We start from the raw sequence: 13,331 nt of genomic DNA, 5'->3' as shown, positions 1-13,331 counted from the left end.
GGATAATAAGAGTTTTGTTCACATAATGGGGCTTTCTAGGGAGAGGAAGGTGAATTCCCAATCTGACCTGAAAACATAGCTAGGAGGAGCCAGTAATGGTTACGGGGCTTGAGGTTTTTTACTGTGATGAGTGAGTGGGACTGAGTGAGGATTCCCATGTGCAGGAAAGACTTGCAGGGCTTGAATCTTCTGCAAAGGAAGGAGCAGTGTGTTCCTTACTCCAGTGATGGACTAAAAGGACACAAGTGGTGAAGCTGGAAAGCTGTAACCGGTCAAACAGCAAAAGACAGAGTTAGACATTGCTCTCCACACTTCTTTGCTTCATCAGGCTCCCCATCCTGTGATATCAGGGATGAATTTTACAATCATGCATGTGAATACATCCTTTTCTGTCCCAAATAAGGAAGACTCTTTCTGTGATATAGGGTGAGATTATTTGTGTAATGAAACAAAGGGAAAGAGCCAAGGAAGAGTGAGAAACAAAATTCGATGAGCTGCGAGTTGACTGAGGTTTGGACAAAGGCACCCAAGAGGACGTGCCCTCGGGGCTGCCCCAGGCCTCTCTGGTGAGCACACATGGCCAGTGGACACAGCGTCTGGAAGACGAGTCCCTCAGGAGCCTGTACTGGGAGTCTGCGAGGTGAGCCTGGACAACAGTCTGACCATGTCCCAGCACAGAGTTTGTCAGCTTGTGAGCTGGAACCTCCCAGGCCATGCCCAGCACACGCTGGTCCACTAGTGGTCTGCCGTGGGAGGAAGGGATGACACACAGATTGAGGAACGGCAATACTCAGAGCCCACAACCAACAACCAGCCCTGAGCATGACCAGCTTCCTGAAGCTGCCCTGTCTGCAGGGTTAGAGAGGGCCCACCCATCCTCAAGGAGATGTGGGTGTAACCAACAACCAGCTCTGAGCATGACCAGCCTCCTGAAGCCACCCTGTCTGCAGGGTTAGGGAGGGCTCAGGAGGGCCCACCCATCCTCAAGGAGACGCTGGTGTCCAGGGAGCCTTAGTCAGAAGCTTGTTTTAAATGAGACATTCTGAATTCCTTAAAAGAAAAACTTACTATGTATAAATTATTGTATTTTTGGTTCCTGGGCTGTTGCCAATGGCCTCACTGTTTAGCCTGCCACATGGAAGGTTGCATACAGAAAGATTTGTGGCCACACACAGTGGAAGCAAGTAGTGGTTGCTGATAAATTTGTCTTAGACTTTCTCCAAATGGGCTAAGGCAAAGTCCCTGCAATCTAACATATCCTGATGTACTGGATTAATGTTGTGAGGCAACAGGGAAGGTCACTGAAAAAATTTCAGGTGAAAAGGCATCTGCCTTTCTCAAATATACTACAAATTGGGGAAAATTTTGGGGGGCTTGGGTTGGATCCTGAAGACCATGTTTGAGGTTTATATGAAGATTGACCTCACCCTGTTTTTTGGATCTTGTGATTTTGTATATGCTTGCTCTGTTGTATCCGGTTCTTTGCAACCCCATGGAATGTAATCCACCAGGCTCCTCTGTCCATGGAATTTTCCAGGTAAGAATACTGGAGAGGGGTGCCTATTTCAGTGGTAAAGAATATACCTGCAATGCAGGAGATGCAGGAGTCATGGATTGGATCCCTGTGTTGGGAAGATCCCCTGGAGGAGGAAATGGCAACCCACTCCAGTATTCTTACCTGGAGAATCCCAAGGACAGAGGAGCCTGGTGGGCTACAGTCCATAGGGTCAGAAAGAGACAGGACTAAAACAACTAAAAACACATGCAGGCATATATATGTAACCTCCCTTTCCTTGTGCTGTGTGTATGCAGATGTTGCAATATAATGTTGTACACTTGAAACTTATATAATATTGTAAACCAATGTTACCTCAATAAATAAAGAATGTAAACATGTCAGTTATTTTTATGCTAATGGAAATTGTGACTTCAAGCAAGAGACTGTATCATAAACCATTTTTAAAACATTTCAGCTTTGAATTACCTTTTATAGATCATCACCATGAGTCAATAATATCTTGAAACATACTTGAGAAGACCTGTCTTAGGAGTACATAACACACAGTACATAGTGATGCAGGCACAGTGGAATCTGTGGAAGTGACCCAGAATCTGATAGGTGGTGGCTATGATTTAAGTCTTCTCTGCTTGGGCCAGGAGGCACAATAAAAATGATACAGAGGTGGGTTTTCCTCTGTCATGCCTGCAAAGTACTTGACCTCCCAACATGAAGTAATGAAACTGAGTCTAAAAGAGCTGTATTTCTCCTCCTAACTTAAAAGAGTTGAATACTTGAGAAGATACCTTGATATGTTCATTACTTTGGCTGTAATTTTAAGGCTGATCATAAAGTTACTAACAAACATTTAAAAATATTATACAAAATTGCAATTTAAAGTTTTCTTAAAAAGTATGGTATATTGCTTTGTGACAAATTGTGACAAATGAAAACTACAATCTTAGTAATAAGCCCTTATAAAGCAAAAGGCAATTGTGTTAAAATAAACTTTAGGGAAGATGCATGAATTGTTTTATTTATTTTCTTAAGGAAAGATATATTACTTTTAAGTATTACTGACAAGAAGTTATAGCCTTTTAAATTTACAAAGTATTATGAATCAGAACATCAAAATAAGAAATGTGTTAAAATATTATTCAATTAAAGCATTAAACTAAAATTAAATAGCAAATGCTAGATGACTTATTTAACATTTTATTTTGACATAAATTCAGAGTTTCAAGAAAAGGTGCTAATATATTACAAAGAATTCCGGTACAACCTTTGCTCATATTCCTTAAATATTAACCATTTTAACAATTTTTTTTTCTTTGATTGTCAAAGACATGATACCTCTTTATTTTTCTATACTACTTTTTATAACATTTATTTTCTCTCTAATTATATAAACAATACTTTTCATTTCCCACAAATAGAAACACAGAAAAACCTAAAGTAAAAATTAACCATCAGCTATAATCTCCATTCTCAGAGATAACCTTCATTTGCTTTTACCCCAGTGCCTACTTTTTCTTTACTTTTTTTTAAGTTGAATTATAGAATACTCATTGAAAGGAGTGATGCTGAAGCTGGAGCTCCAGTGTTTTGGTCAACTGGTGTGAGAGTTGAACCATAAAAAAGGCTGAGAGCTGAAAGATTGAAGCTTTGAAACTGTGGTGTTGGAGAAGACTCTTGAGAGTCTGTTGGACTGCAAGGAGATCAAGCCAATCCATCCTAAAGGAAATCAGTCCTGGATAGTCATTGGAGGGACTGATACTGAAGCTGAAGCTCCAATAATTTGGCCACCTGATGCAAAGAACTGACTCATTTAAAAAGATCCTGATGCTGGGAAAGATTGAAGGCAGGAGGAGAAGTGGACGACAGAGGATGAGATGGTTGTGTGACATCATCGACTTGATGGACATGAGTTTGAGCAAGCTCTGGGAATTGGTGATGGACAGGGAAGCCTGGAGTGCTGCAGTCCATGGGGTCGCAAAGAATCAGACATGACTGAGCGACTGAAGTGAATTGAACTGATGCAAATAGTTGACTCATTGGAAAAGTCACTGATTTGAGTAAAGATTGAGGGAAGAAGGAGAAGAGGGCATCAGAGGATGAGATGGCTGGATGGCATCACTGATGCAATGGACTTGAACTTGGGCCAACTCCAGGAGACGGTGAGGGACAGGGAAGCCTGGGGTGTTGCAGTCAAGGGGATTGCAAAGAGTCGGACACAACTGGGCGACTGAACAACAATAACAAACTAACTGACTTACAACACTGTGTTGGTTCCATCTGCACAACATAGTGACTGAGGACTCTTACACGTTACAAAACAGTCACCGTGGCTTGTCTAGTCGCTGTCTGTTACCATACACATGTGTTGCAGTGGAGTTGATTATATTCCCCACGCTGGCTGCATTTCACACAGAGACTCATTCATTTTGTGACTGGAAGTTTGTTCTTCTTAAGGTCTCTCACCTTGTTCACACATCTCCCCACTCCACTTTCGTCAAGAAACTACTTATTCTCTGTTTTATTACATGTTTCTTTACATTTCACATGCCGGTTGAATTGTATGGTATTTGTCTTTTTCTATCTGACATTTCATGTAGCATAATACCCCCTAGGTTAACCCACGTTATCACAAATGACAGGATTTCATTCTTTTTTTTTTTTTTTTAATGGCTGAGTAAAATTCCATTTTCTTTGATGGATATTTATGATACTTTCATAAATTGGTTATTGTAAATAATTCTGCAGTGAACATAAAGGTGTATATATCTTTTCAAATTAATGTTTTGTCTCCTTTAGAATGATACCCAGAAATGGAGTTCTGATCACATGACATCTACTATTAGTTTTCTGAGGAGTCTCCTACTCTTTTCAGTAGTTGCTGTATCAACAGTGCACAAGGGTGTCCTCTCTATTGTATTGGCAGCATTTGTTATTTGTTACAATTTTGTTAATAGTCATTCTGACAGATGTGAGGTAATATCTCATTGTGGTTTTAATTTGCATTTCCGTGCAACCTCATTTTACAAGGCAGGTTTTGCCTTGATACCAAAACCAGATAAAGACACTACCAAAAGAGATAATTACAGGTTAATATCCATGGTGGACAGAGATGTAAAAACCTTCAATGAAATATCTTCTTTTTGAAAGGAACAGTGGCAGATGATATGATATTCTGTATAAAACATTCCAAGAGATCACCAAAAACTGATAGAACTCACCAATGAATAAAGTTGTTGGACCCAAACTTAATAAATAAAAATCTGTTATATTTCTATATAGTGATAATGAATCATCAGAAGAATTAAGAAAACAATCTCATTAACAATTGAATAAAAAGAGTAAAATATCTGGAAATAAATCTAGCCAAAGAGTTTTCTCAGAAATCAATGACATTTATGAATAAAATTAAAGACAAAATAAATGAAAATATATATTCTTATTGTTAGTCTTGTTAAAATAATTATATTCTCCAAGGTAGTTTATATATTCAGTGTAATTGTTTCCATATAGTCATAGGTGTATGTTACTCAAAGCAAGGACATTCTTCAAAGACCAAATAACTTCAGTAAAAATCAGCAAATTAACTATATTATTAGATCTATAGACCTTACTCTTTGCAGAAGGACATGCTTCCCTTGTTAAAATTCAAGTTACTGTTTCAGTCTTTTTAAGTCAGAGTTTCTGTCAGTGTTGATATCAGTGGCCATGTTAGAGTTTTAGAATCAACAGTTCTTTTCAGATTCTTCTTACTCTGTGTGTGTGTGTGTATGTGTGTGTGCATGAGTGTATTTTATACCATACTAATAATTGAAAGCTGCTTTAGTAAAGACGAGATGATTTTTATTATGTGAAATTTATGAATTGAAGCATTCAAGTCAAAATTCCACTATGAAAAAAAAGAGAGATTTTAAGTGATCTACAAAAGAAAATTTAACCCACTATTTGCAACTGAACTTATTTCAGCCTCATATCTTTCAATATTGCTGTTGTAGTTCAATCACTAACCATGTCCAACCCTTTGGAACCCCATAGACTAGAGCACTCCAGGCTTCCCTCTCCTTCATTATCTCCTGGAGTTTGCTCAGACTCACATCCATTGAGTTGAGAATGCCATCCAACCATCTCACCCTCTGTCGTTCTCTTGTCTTACTGCCTTCAATCTTTACAAGCATCAGGGTCTTTTCCAGTGAATCAGCTCTTCACATCAATTGGCCAAAATATTGGCGCTTCAGCTTCAGCATCAGTCTTTCCAATGCATATTCAGCATTATCAGAAGTTATAATTTACAAAATAATAAAAATAAAATTAGAAACTAAATGTATCTTCTGTATTAACTTTCACTTGGTGGCTCAAATGGTAAAGAATCTGCCAGCAATGCGGGAGACTGGCTCCATCTCAGTGTCAGGAAGACCCACAGGAGAAGGGAATGGAACTCACTCCAGTCTTCTTGCCTGGAGGGCTCCTTGGGCAGAGGAGTCTGGCGGGTTACAGTCCATGGGGTCGCAAAGAGTCGGACAGGATGAGACAACACTACCACTTACACTTTTTAAACATTGCAGTGTTAGAAAGCATGTCACTAAAGGCATGACCATGCAGAAAAACTATTTGTTTTTTGCTTATTTGCTTTTTTTGGGCCTCCTAAATGTGAAGGCTTTCAGTTAAAGCATGGATCACTTATATTATAGTAGAATACATTTTTTCCATAGTTCTCTTCAAAGTATTTTTTACTTCCTTGTTCCTCAGGCTGTATATGAGAGGATTTAGCATGGGAATTACCACTATATAGAATACAGAAGATATTTTATCAGTATGCAAGGAATGGCTTGTTTCTGGTTGCATATACATGAAGATGATTGGACCATAAAATATAGTGATGGAAGTCAAGTGGGAAGCGCAAGTAGAAAATGCCTTTTTTCTGCCTTCAGCTGATTTAATCCTTAGAATGGCAAATAGAATGAATACATAGGAGACAAGGAGGATAAAAAGAGAGAAGAAGATATTGAACCCAGCAAGTGTGAACAATAACAACTTTTTGATATATTTGTGATGGGTTTCATGACAGGCCAGGGCAACCAAGGGGACATCATCACTTGATTTATTATGTTTGAATGACAGAAAGATAAGTGGAATGTAAGAGTTGCTTATAGGAGTCCCACAGAAAAGCTATATAGATATGTGCTAAGCACCATCTGAATACAAACCCTTTTGTTCACGACAATGGTATAGAGTAAAGGATTACAAATGGCCACATACCTGTCATAAGCCATGACTGAGAGCATATAAAATTCACAAACCACAAACATGATAAAGCAAAACAACTGAATGGCACAAGCAGGTAAGGATATTCTTTTAGTTTCTTGGAGGAAGTTCACCAGAGTGTTAGGAGTGACCGAGGAGGTATAGCAAAAATCAACAAAAGCTAGGTGGCTAAGGAAATAATACATAGCTGTATGAAGCTGAGGACTGACATGAATTAGCATGATTAATCCAAGATTACCCATGACACTAATTAAGTAGATCACTAAAAAGATCCCAAAAAGAAGGGCTTGAAGCTCAGGACTGTCTGTGAGTCCCAAGAGGATGAATTCAGTTACTTCTGAATTATTGTGTTTGGCCATGAATTGTATATAGAAGCATATCATACTGTTATGTGCAGAATATCTGTTGCAGGTACTCTTTCACGTTGTGGATTAAGGACGTCGCTCATGCTTATTTTATGGTGACCATATTGGAAAGAAAAATCCTCAGTGGTCAACAGGCCATTCTCAGATTTCAGTGCTGCCTGCTTTGGATTTGAAGGGACTTTCTGCAGGCAGGAATTCCAACACAATCAGTAGTAAGGATATTTGTTAAGGAAGACAGAATATCTTGAATTGAAATATAGGATATCATGTATACAAAATTCCAGCATCATAGGTAGTATGGCAGGATAAATATTTCAAGAGTTAAAGAGATGGCCATGAATATATTAAGATGAAACACAAGGCATTTCAACCAGAATTAAGACAATCATGACTCTTACTAAATATTATTCTTAATGTGCTAGCCAATGCAATGAAAGAAAAGGTGAAATATAGTTATGTAATATAGTTATGTATAAAGTATGAAAGTGTATCTAAACAATATGTTTAGTGAAAAGATGATATTGGATTTTTTTATGATTGTGACAATGTCTTCTATTACAATAGATAGAAGAATGCTATGTAATGAAAATTATAACTTAATTTTCACAAAAATGTGAAACTTCAAAGAAAAGTGAAAACATAGTTTTCAGAATTCCACTTCATATGATAAACAAAACATTTAAACATAAAGCTTAATTTAATATTGAGCTTAGCAATATTAAATTGCTATATTCATCTTATATATTCATGTTATTTATGTTTAAGTCAAATAAATTCATAGTTTCACATTATTTTTGGTAGAATGACATTTAGAAAAGAAATTCATCTATAGTCTTGGTCTCAGGACAATAGATTTAGAGTTTGCTATTCGTTTCACCTTCACAGTGTTGAAGAGATGGAGGTGAACGTAAGTGTCTGAGATGTTTTGACTCCTCAAAGGTCAGACCTAGCATTCAGATTCGGGCTTTCAGACACCAGGAATCTATGCTCTTTAATTGAAGAGCTGTATCATGGTAAAAGCTCCATCTTGCCAAGATAGGACAGTGTGAATTCAAAGACATTAATGACAGGCTTTGAGTATACAGAATAGAGACTCAAAATTTGCTGCAGGAACTACTGAAATGTTCAAATAGTGGATAAATGTGTTTAAAGAAAGACAAAAAAAAAAAAAAAAACTTTTGAGAACTGTAGATTAAATCAACCCTGTATCTCTATGATTCACCAAAATATATACCCTATTTCCTTTCTCTGGTTATGTTTCATTAAACATTCAAATGGCATACACACACACACACACACACACACACACACACACTCTCTCTCTCTCTCTCACACATATGGTCTTCACAGGTGTGCTAGTGATAAAGAATCTGCCTGCCAACTCAGGAGATGCAGCAGATACAGATTCAATTTTTTGGTCAGGAAGATCCACTGGAGTAGGAAATGACAACACACTCCTGTACTCTTGCTGGGACAATTCCATGGACAGAGCAGCTTGGTGGGCTACTGTCCATTGGGTTGCAAAGAGTCAGACATAACTGAGCAACTGAACACACACACACACACACACACACACACACTATATACATTCATTAATATATATTAAAATGATATGCAAATTACAAACTCAAAACCATTTTCTGTGTAATTGCAAACTGTTCAATTATCATTACGCTTATCTGAAATTATATATGCATACCTGTATATCTATATCTATCTGTCTATATCACAGTTATCTGTTGTGTATGTTAATCTTCATTTATAAATTGGCCTCTCATGTATAGTATAGTTGGGACTAGAATTCAGGTTCTTTAGCAAGAGAGATGATGTGCAAATGCTTCTGATTTATTATTACTCTTTTGTGTATTCAGTATTTTAGAAGACTCCAAATTTTGTAATGCTGTCTTCATTTAATTGACAAATAAGCTACAGGAAGCCCACAGACAGTTCAAGTTCATCCTTTGACTACAAGACATGTGTTCTTTTCCAAGCTAGACTGCATGGCCTAGTGTGCTCATCACATTATAAACTACACCTTATCCAGTGAGGGCCAACTTACCTGAGATCTGCCCAGTATAATTGCATAGGATCCTTGCTACTGGAAAATGATCTATGGCGTTTCAATTATTTTGTGTATATTAATTTAGAATATATGATACCCCTGGGATTCCATTCTTGAGTTACACCTTTTTTAGATACCTTGAAAAAATATAACAAGATCTCATAGGCTTTAAAAAAAGAAGTTCACTTAAAAATTAGTCTTCAGGGAGGAGGGAGGAGGGTTCAGGATGGGGAACACATGTATACCTGTGGCGGATTCATTTTGATGTGTGGCAAAACCAATACAATATTGTAAAGTTAAAAAATAAAATAAAATTAAAAAAAAATTAGTCTTCAGAGATCAGACCAGATGCCAGGCCATATTAAATCAGTGACTAAGGTAAACTTTGGATGTATTATTCTTCTGAACAAAGACAATTTGAAAAAAAAATAAAGGCAGTTTGTTAAAGGTATAAATATGGAGCAGTTTTATTAATTCATTCATTAATTTAAAATTATGAAACAGTTTTATAATGTTATATTTTTCAAAGAAACTAGCAAATCAGGGAAAGAAGTACATGTGCATCTTTGCTCTTCATATGGGATATGATTAATGGAACTGGAGAATCCTGAACCAGGGATTTTAAAGTGGTGAAACAATGAAACTTTTGTCCTATAACTAGTTATATACCCAGATAATGGTTTGTTATGCAATTATTCATTTGAGAAATAAAAAAACATTGGTATAAATTCTTATGGAACAAAGAATTATTTTTTAATATGATTTCATTTGAAAATGAGAGAATTGGCAAAAAATTCTAATGGGCACTTTTATATCTGAAATCTCATTCTAAGTGAAAATATTCAGAAAATTTTACTGCACCATGAACATACATGTAGAAATCCAGTATTAAGAATAGGCATTTTGGTAGCTTAAGAGAAAAAAATCAGACTGTGAAGAAAATTCTGTTTTTATTCATTCCAGTCACTTTCTTAATTTCATGAACATAAAAGCCTGGTTTCTATTCATGATGACTTTTATCAGGGAATCTTTCACTTCCTTATTCCTAAGGCTGTAGATTAAAGGGTTCAACATGGGAATGATCACTGTATAGAAGACAGAGGCCATCTTATCTGTGTCAAGGGAATGATGAGAACTTGGCTGTAAGTACATAAAGATGAGGGTCCCATAGAATATGGTGACTGCCAGCATGTGGGAGCCACAGGTGGAAAAAGCCTTGCGTCTGCCTTCAGCGGAGCGCATCTTCAGGATGGCAGAAATAATGTACATGTAGGAGATAAAGACAACAAGAAGGGAAGAAATGAGCATGAGGCCAGCACAGGCAAAAATCCATAGCTGCTTGGAGTGAGTGTCTGATCTAGTGAGCCTGAGAAGAGGCATGTCATCGCAGTAGAAATGATTGATGAGGTTGGAATGGCAGTAGGAGAGGCGGAAGGTGAGGATGGTATGAAATAGGGCAACCAGGAAGCTGTAGCCATAGGGGGCAGCCACAAGCTGAACGCAGATTCCTGGGGACATTATGACCATATAGAGCAGAGGGTTACAGATGGCCACATACCGGTCATAGGCCATGGAAGCCAGCAGCAAACACTCGGCAGTCATGAAGGCCAGGAAACAGCCCAGCTGGGCAGCACATCCATTGAAAGGGATAACATTTTGTTTGTACAAGAAATTTCCTAGCATTTTGGGTGTAATGACAGAAGAATAACAGAAATCAACAAAAGCCAAGTTACTAAGGAAGAAGTACATTGGCGTGTGGAGTCTTGAATCTGTTCTGATGACTAGGATCAGACCCAGGTTGCCTGCTACTGTGAAGAGGTAGATGGATAAGAACAGGACAAAGAGGGGGATCTTCAACTCCTGACGATCTGTGAGGCCCATGAGAACAAATTCTGTCACCTGGCTGCAATTTATCTGGATCATGTGTCTTCACTATGTCTGGATGACGAGAGGATAATAAAATCCAACTTAATCAAATTCAAGTCTTAATATCCTTTAAAGCAATTGGTATTATCAAGATGAAAGTGCTAACAGTGAGAGTGCTAGCATCCTTGAGTCTGGCGATGAGACAAAGAGTAGATGGAGATGTTTTACAGGAGAGACATATTTATCTCCCCCAAATAAGTGCATTTTATGAAGTTAACAGCTGTGGATAGGATTCAGTCCACACTGACTCTTTGCTCAAAGCTCCTATGCTTTTTAAAATTTAACATTATTTTTTCAAAACATTAAAGCTATTGCTTTTATAAAAAATATCCTAACATTAATAATATAAAGGAAAATGAGCCCCCTGCAGTGACATCACTCTGACAGACTTGTATATGTGATACAAACCCCACATTGTTGCAGTCCTGACAGAGCAATGAACAGCATGCTCTATCCATCTATTCTATTCTCAGTACTTATTGCAGGGAGGCCACCATTGATTGCTACATAATCTTCACAAATGTGTTAATAATGCAAATGCTGAAAATGGGCAACTTTATTAAGGACTATAGCTACCTCATGGGTTGTTTGTTATTTTATGAGTGCACTGAGGAAGACCAGGGCAGTTAAATAAAATATATATATATATATATATATTATGAAAATAAATTATAATATAAAAACATATTATAAAAATATAATATAATTTTTTTATGTGACTGCCCTGGTCTTCCTCAGTGCACTCAGGCATTCTCGGCTTGCAGCGACCAGGGCTACTCCTCTGTGTGGTGCCCAGGCTTCTCATTTTGCTGCCTTTCCTTGTTGCAGAACACAGGCTCAGTAGTTGTGTTACATGGGCTTACTGGTCCCATGGCATGTGGGATCTTCCTGAACCAGGTATCAAACCCATGTCCCCTGCATTGGCAGGTGGATTCTTAACCACTGGACCATGAGAGAAGTCCTACTTTGCTTCTTATATTCCCATGTTATAGACAGGGAAGAAACACTGAGAGGTAAAGCACCTGAAGTAAGCTTAGACAGCCTGTCTGTAGCACAGGGCTTTCAAACTAGTGTTCTTCTGATGCAGGAGACCACTCACTATTAGATAACTAACAAGCATCTACCTTTTAATGCAGGGTAGTCTATCCAATACTCCGAAATGGAAAAGTATCTACAAAAGATTGGATAGATGTATATGTATAAGTGAGCCACTTTGCTGTTCAGCAGGAATTGCAATATTTTTATTGTAAATCAATAAAAAAATATGCTCCAATAAAATTTTTAAAGTCAATGTAAAATTTCTATTTTATTTCACTTATTCTATTATATCTATGAGAAAAAAATACAATGGAGTCTCAGTAATGAGCCATTGATTTTTTAATATATAAATGTTAATGAATGCCATTTCATTGAGGTTTATGCCAAGCAAGGCACAGCAGAAAGAACCTTGAATGAAATTGGGAGATCTTTATTTGAATGCTCTGTCACCCTCAAAATACATTAATTCTAGTATGTCAAAAATTCAGTTTGTTCCTCATTTTCCTAATTTAAAGGTGCCTATTTTATCAAAATCAAAAATAATTTTTAAGTGGGCATGTGTGACTGTTTCTACAACTTTCTATGGGAATAAGATAATTTTTGATGGTATTGATCAATACATAAAGCAAGTCATCAGAGTGTTTAAAAGCCTAGTTAGTCGTCCCATGAATAAATGAATTCTACTTTGAAATAATTAAGCAAGTATTTTATTGGAAATTTGGTTTACTAATTCCAAGACAGCAGCTAAGAGTTCATTGTTTAGCAACTAGACATGCTTCAGTATGCCATTTTATCTTATCTTAAAGGTAGCACATGCATATATTTGATAATATATTTGAAAGTATATTATATATGATCTTTTATGATCTAACTCATGATATTTTATATTCAGAATTTATATACTCACATCTCATGCTGCAGTCAACACACAGAATTATTTTGCAATCCTCAATTACAGTATGACTTTCCATTTTTCCCTACTTCCTATGTGTTTTATATACTTATCTCTACCAGGTGAATGATAATTAGAGTTGGAAGAAAAAATCTTATTTATTCTTCAAAGCCTATCAAAACTCAACCTTTCCCGAGAAGAGACTTCTTTAAATTCCAGTTCCTCTGTTACTTACCAGTTTTCATTTTTATGTTCTGGAAACATTTTATACAT

General features: G+C 37.0%; 1 protein-coding gene and 1 pseudogene across 1 annotated transcript; both read right to left on the bottom strand.

Moving 5' to 3' along the window:
- Positions 1-6,190: 6,190 nt before the first annotated feature.
- On the bottom strand, positions 6,191-7,277 carry LOC133261102 (olfactory receptor 5AL1-like; annotated as a pseudogene).
- A 2,888-nt stretch (positions 7,278-10,165) lies between these two features.
- LOC133261488 (olfactory receptor 8U9) lies at positions 10,166-11,125 on the bottom strand. Its single transcript, XM_061439967.1, has one exon. The coding sequence runs from the start codon at positions 11,123-11,125 to the stop codon at positions 10,166-10,168; it is 960 nt and encodes a 319-aa protein (XP_061295951.1).
- Between the last annotated feature and the right edge of the window lie 2,206 nt (positions 11,126-13,331).

The sequence above is a fragment of the Bos javanicus genome, chromosome 15, assembly GCF_032452875.1.
Source record: "Bos javanicus breed banteng chromosome 15, ARS-OSU_banteng_1.0, whole genome shotgun sequence".
Lineage (NCBI taxonomy): Eukaryota > Metazoa > Chordata > Mammalia > Artiodactyla > Bovidae > Bos > Bos javanicus.
The sequence above is the reverse complement of the archived record's forward strand: the minus strand, read 5'-3'. Positions and strand labels throughout refer to the sequence as shown.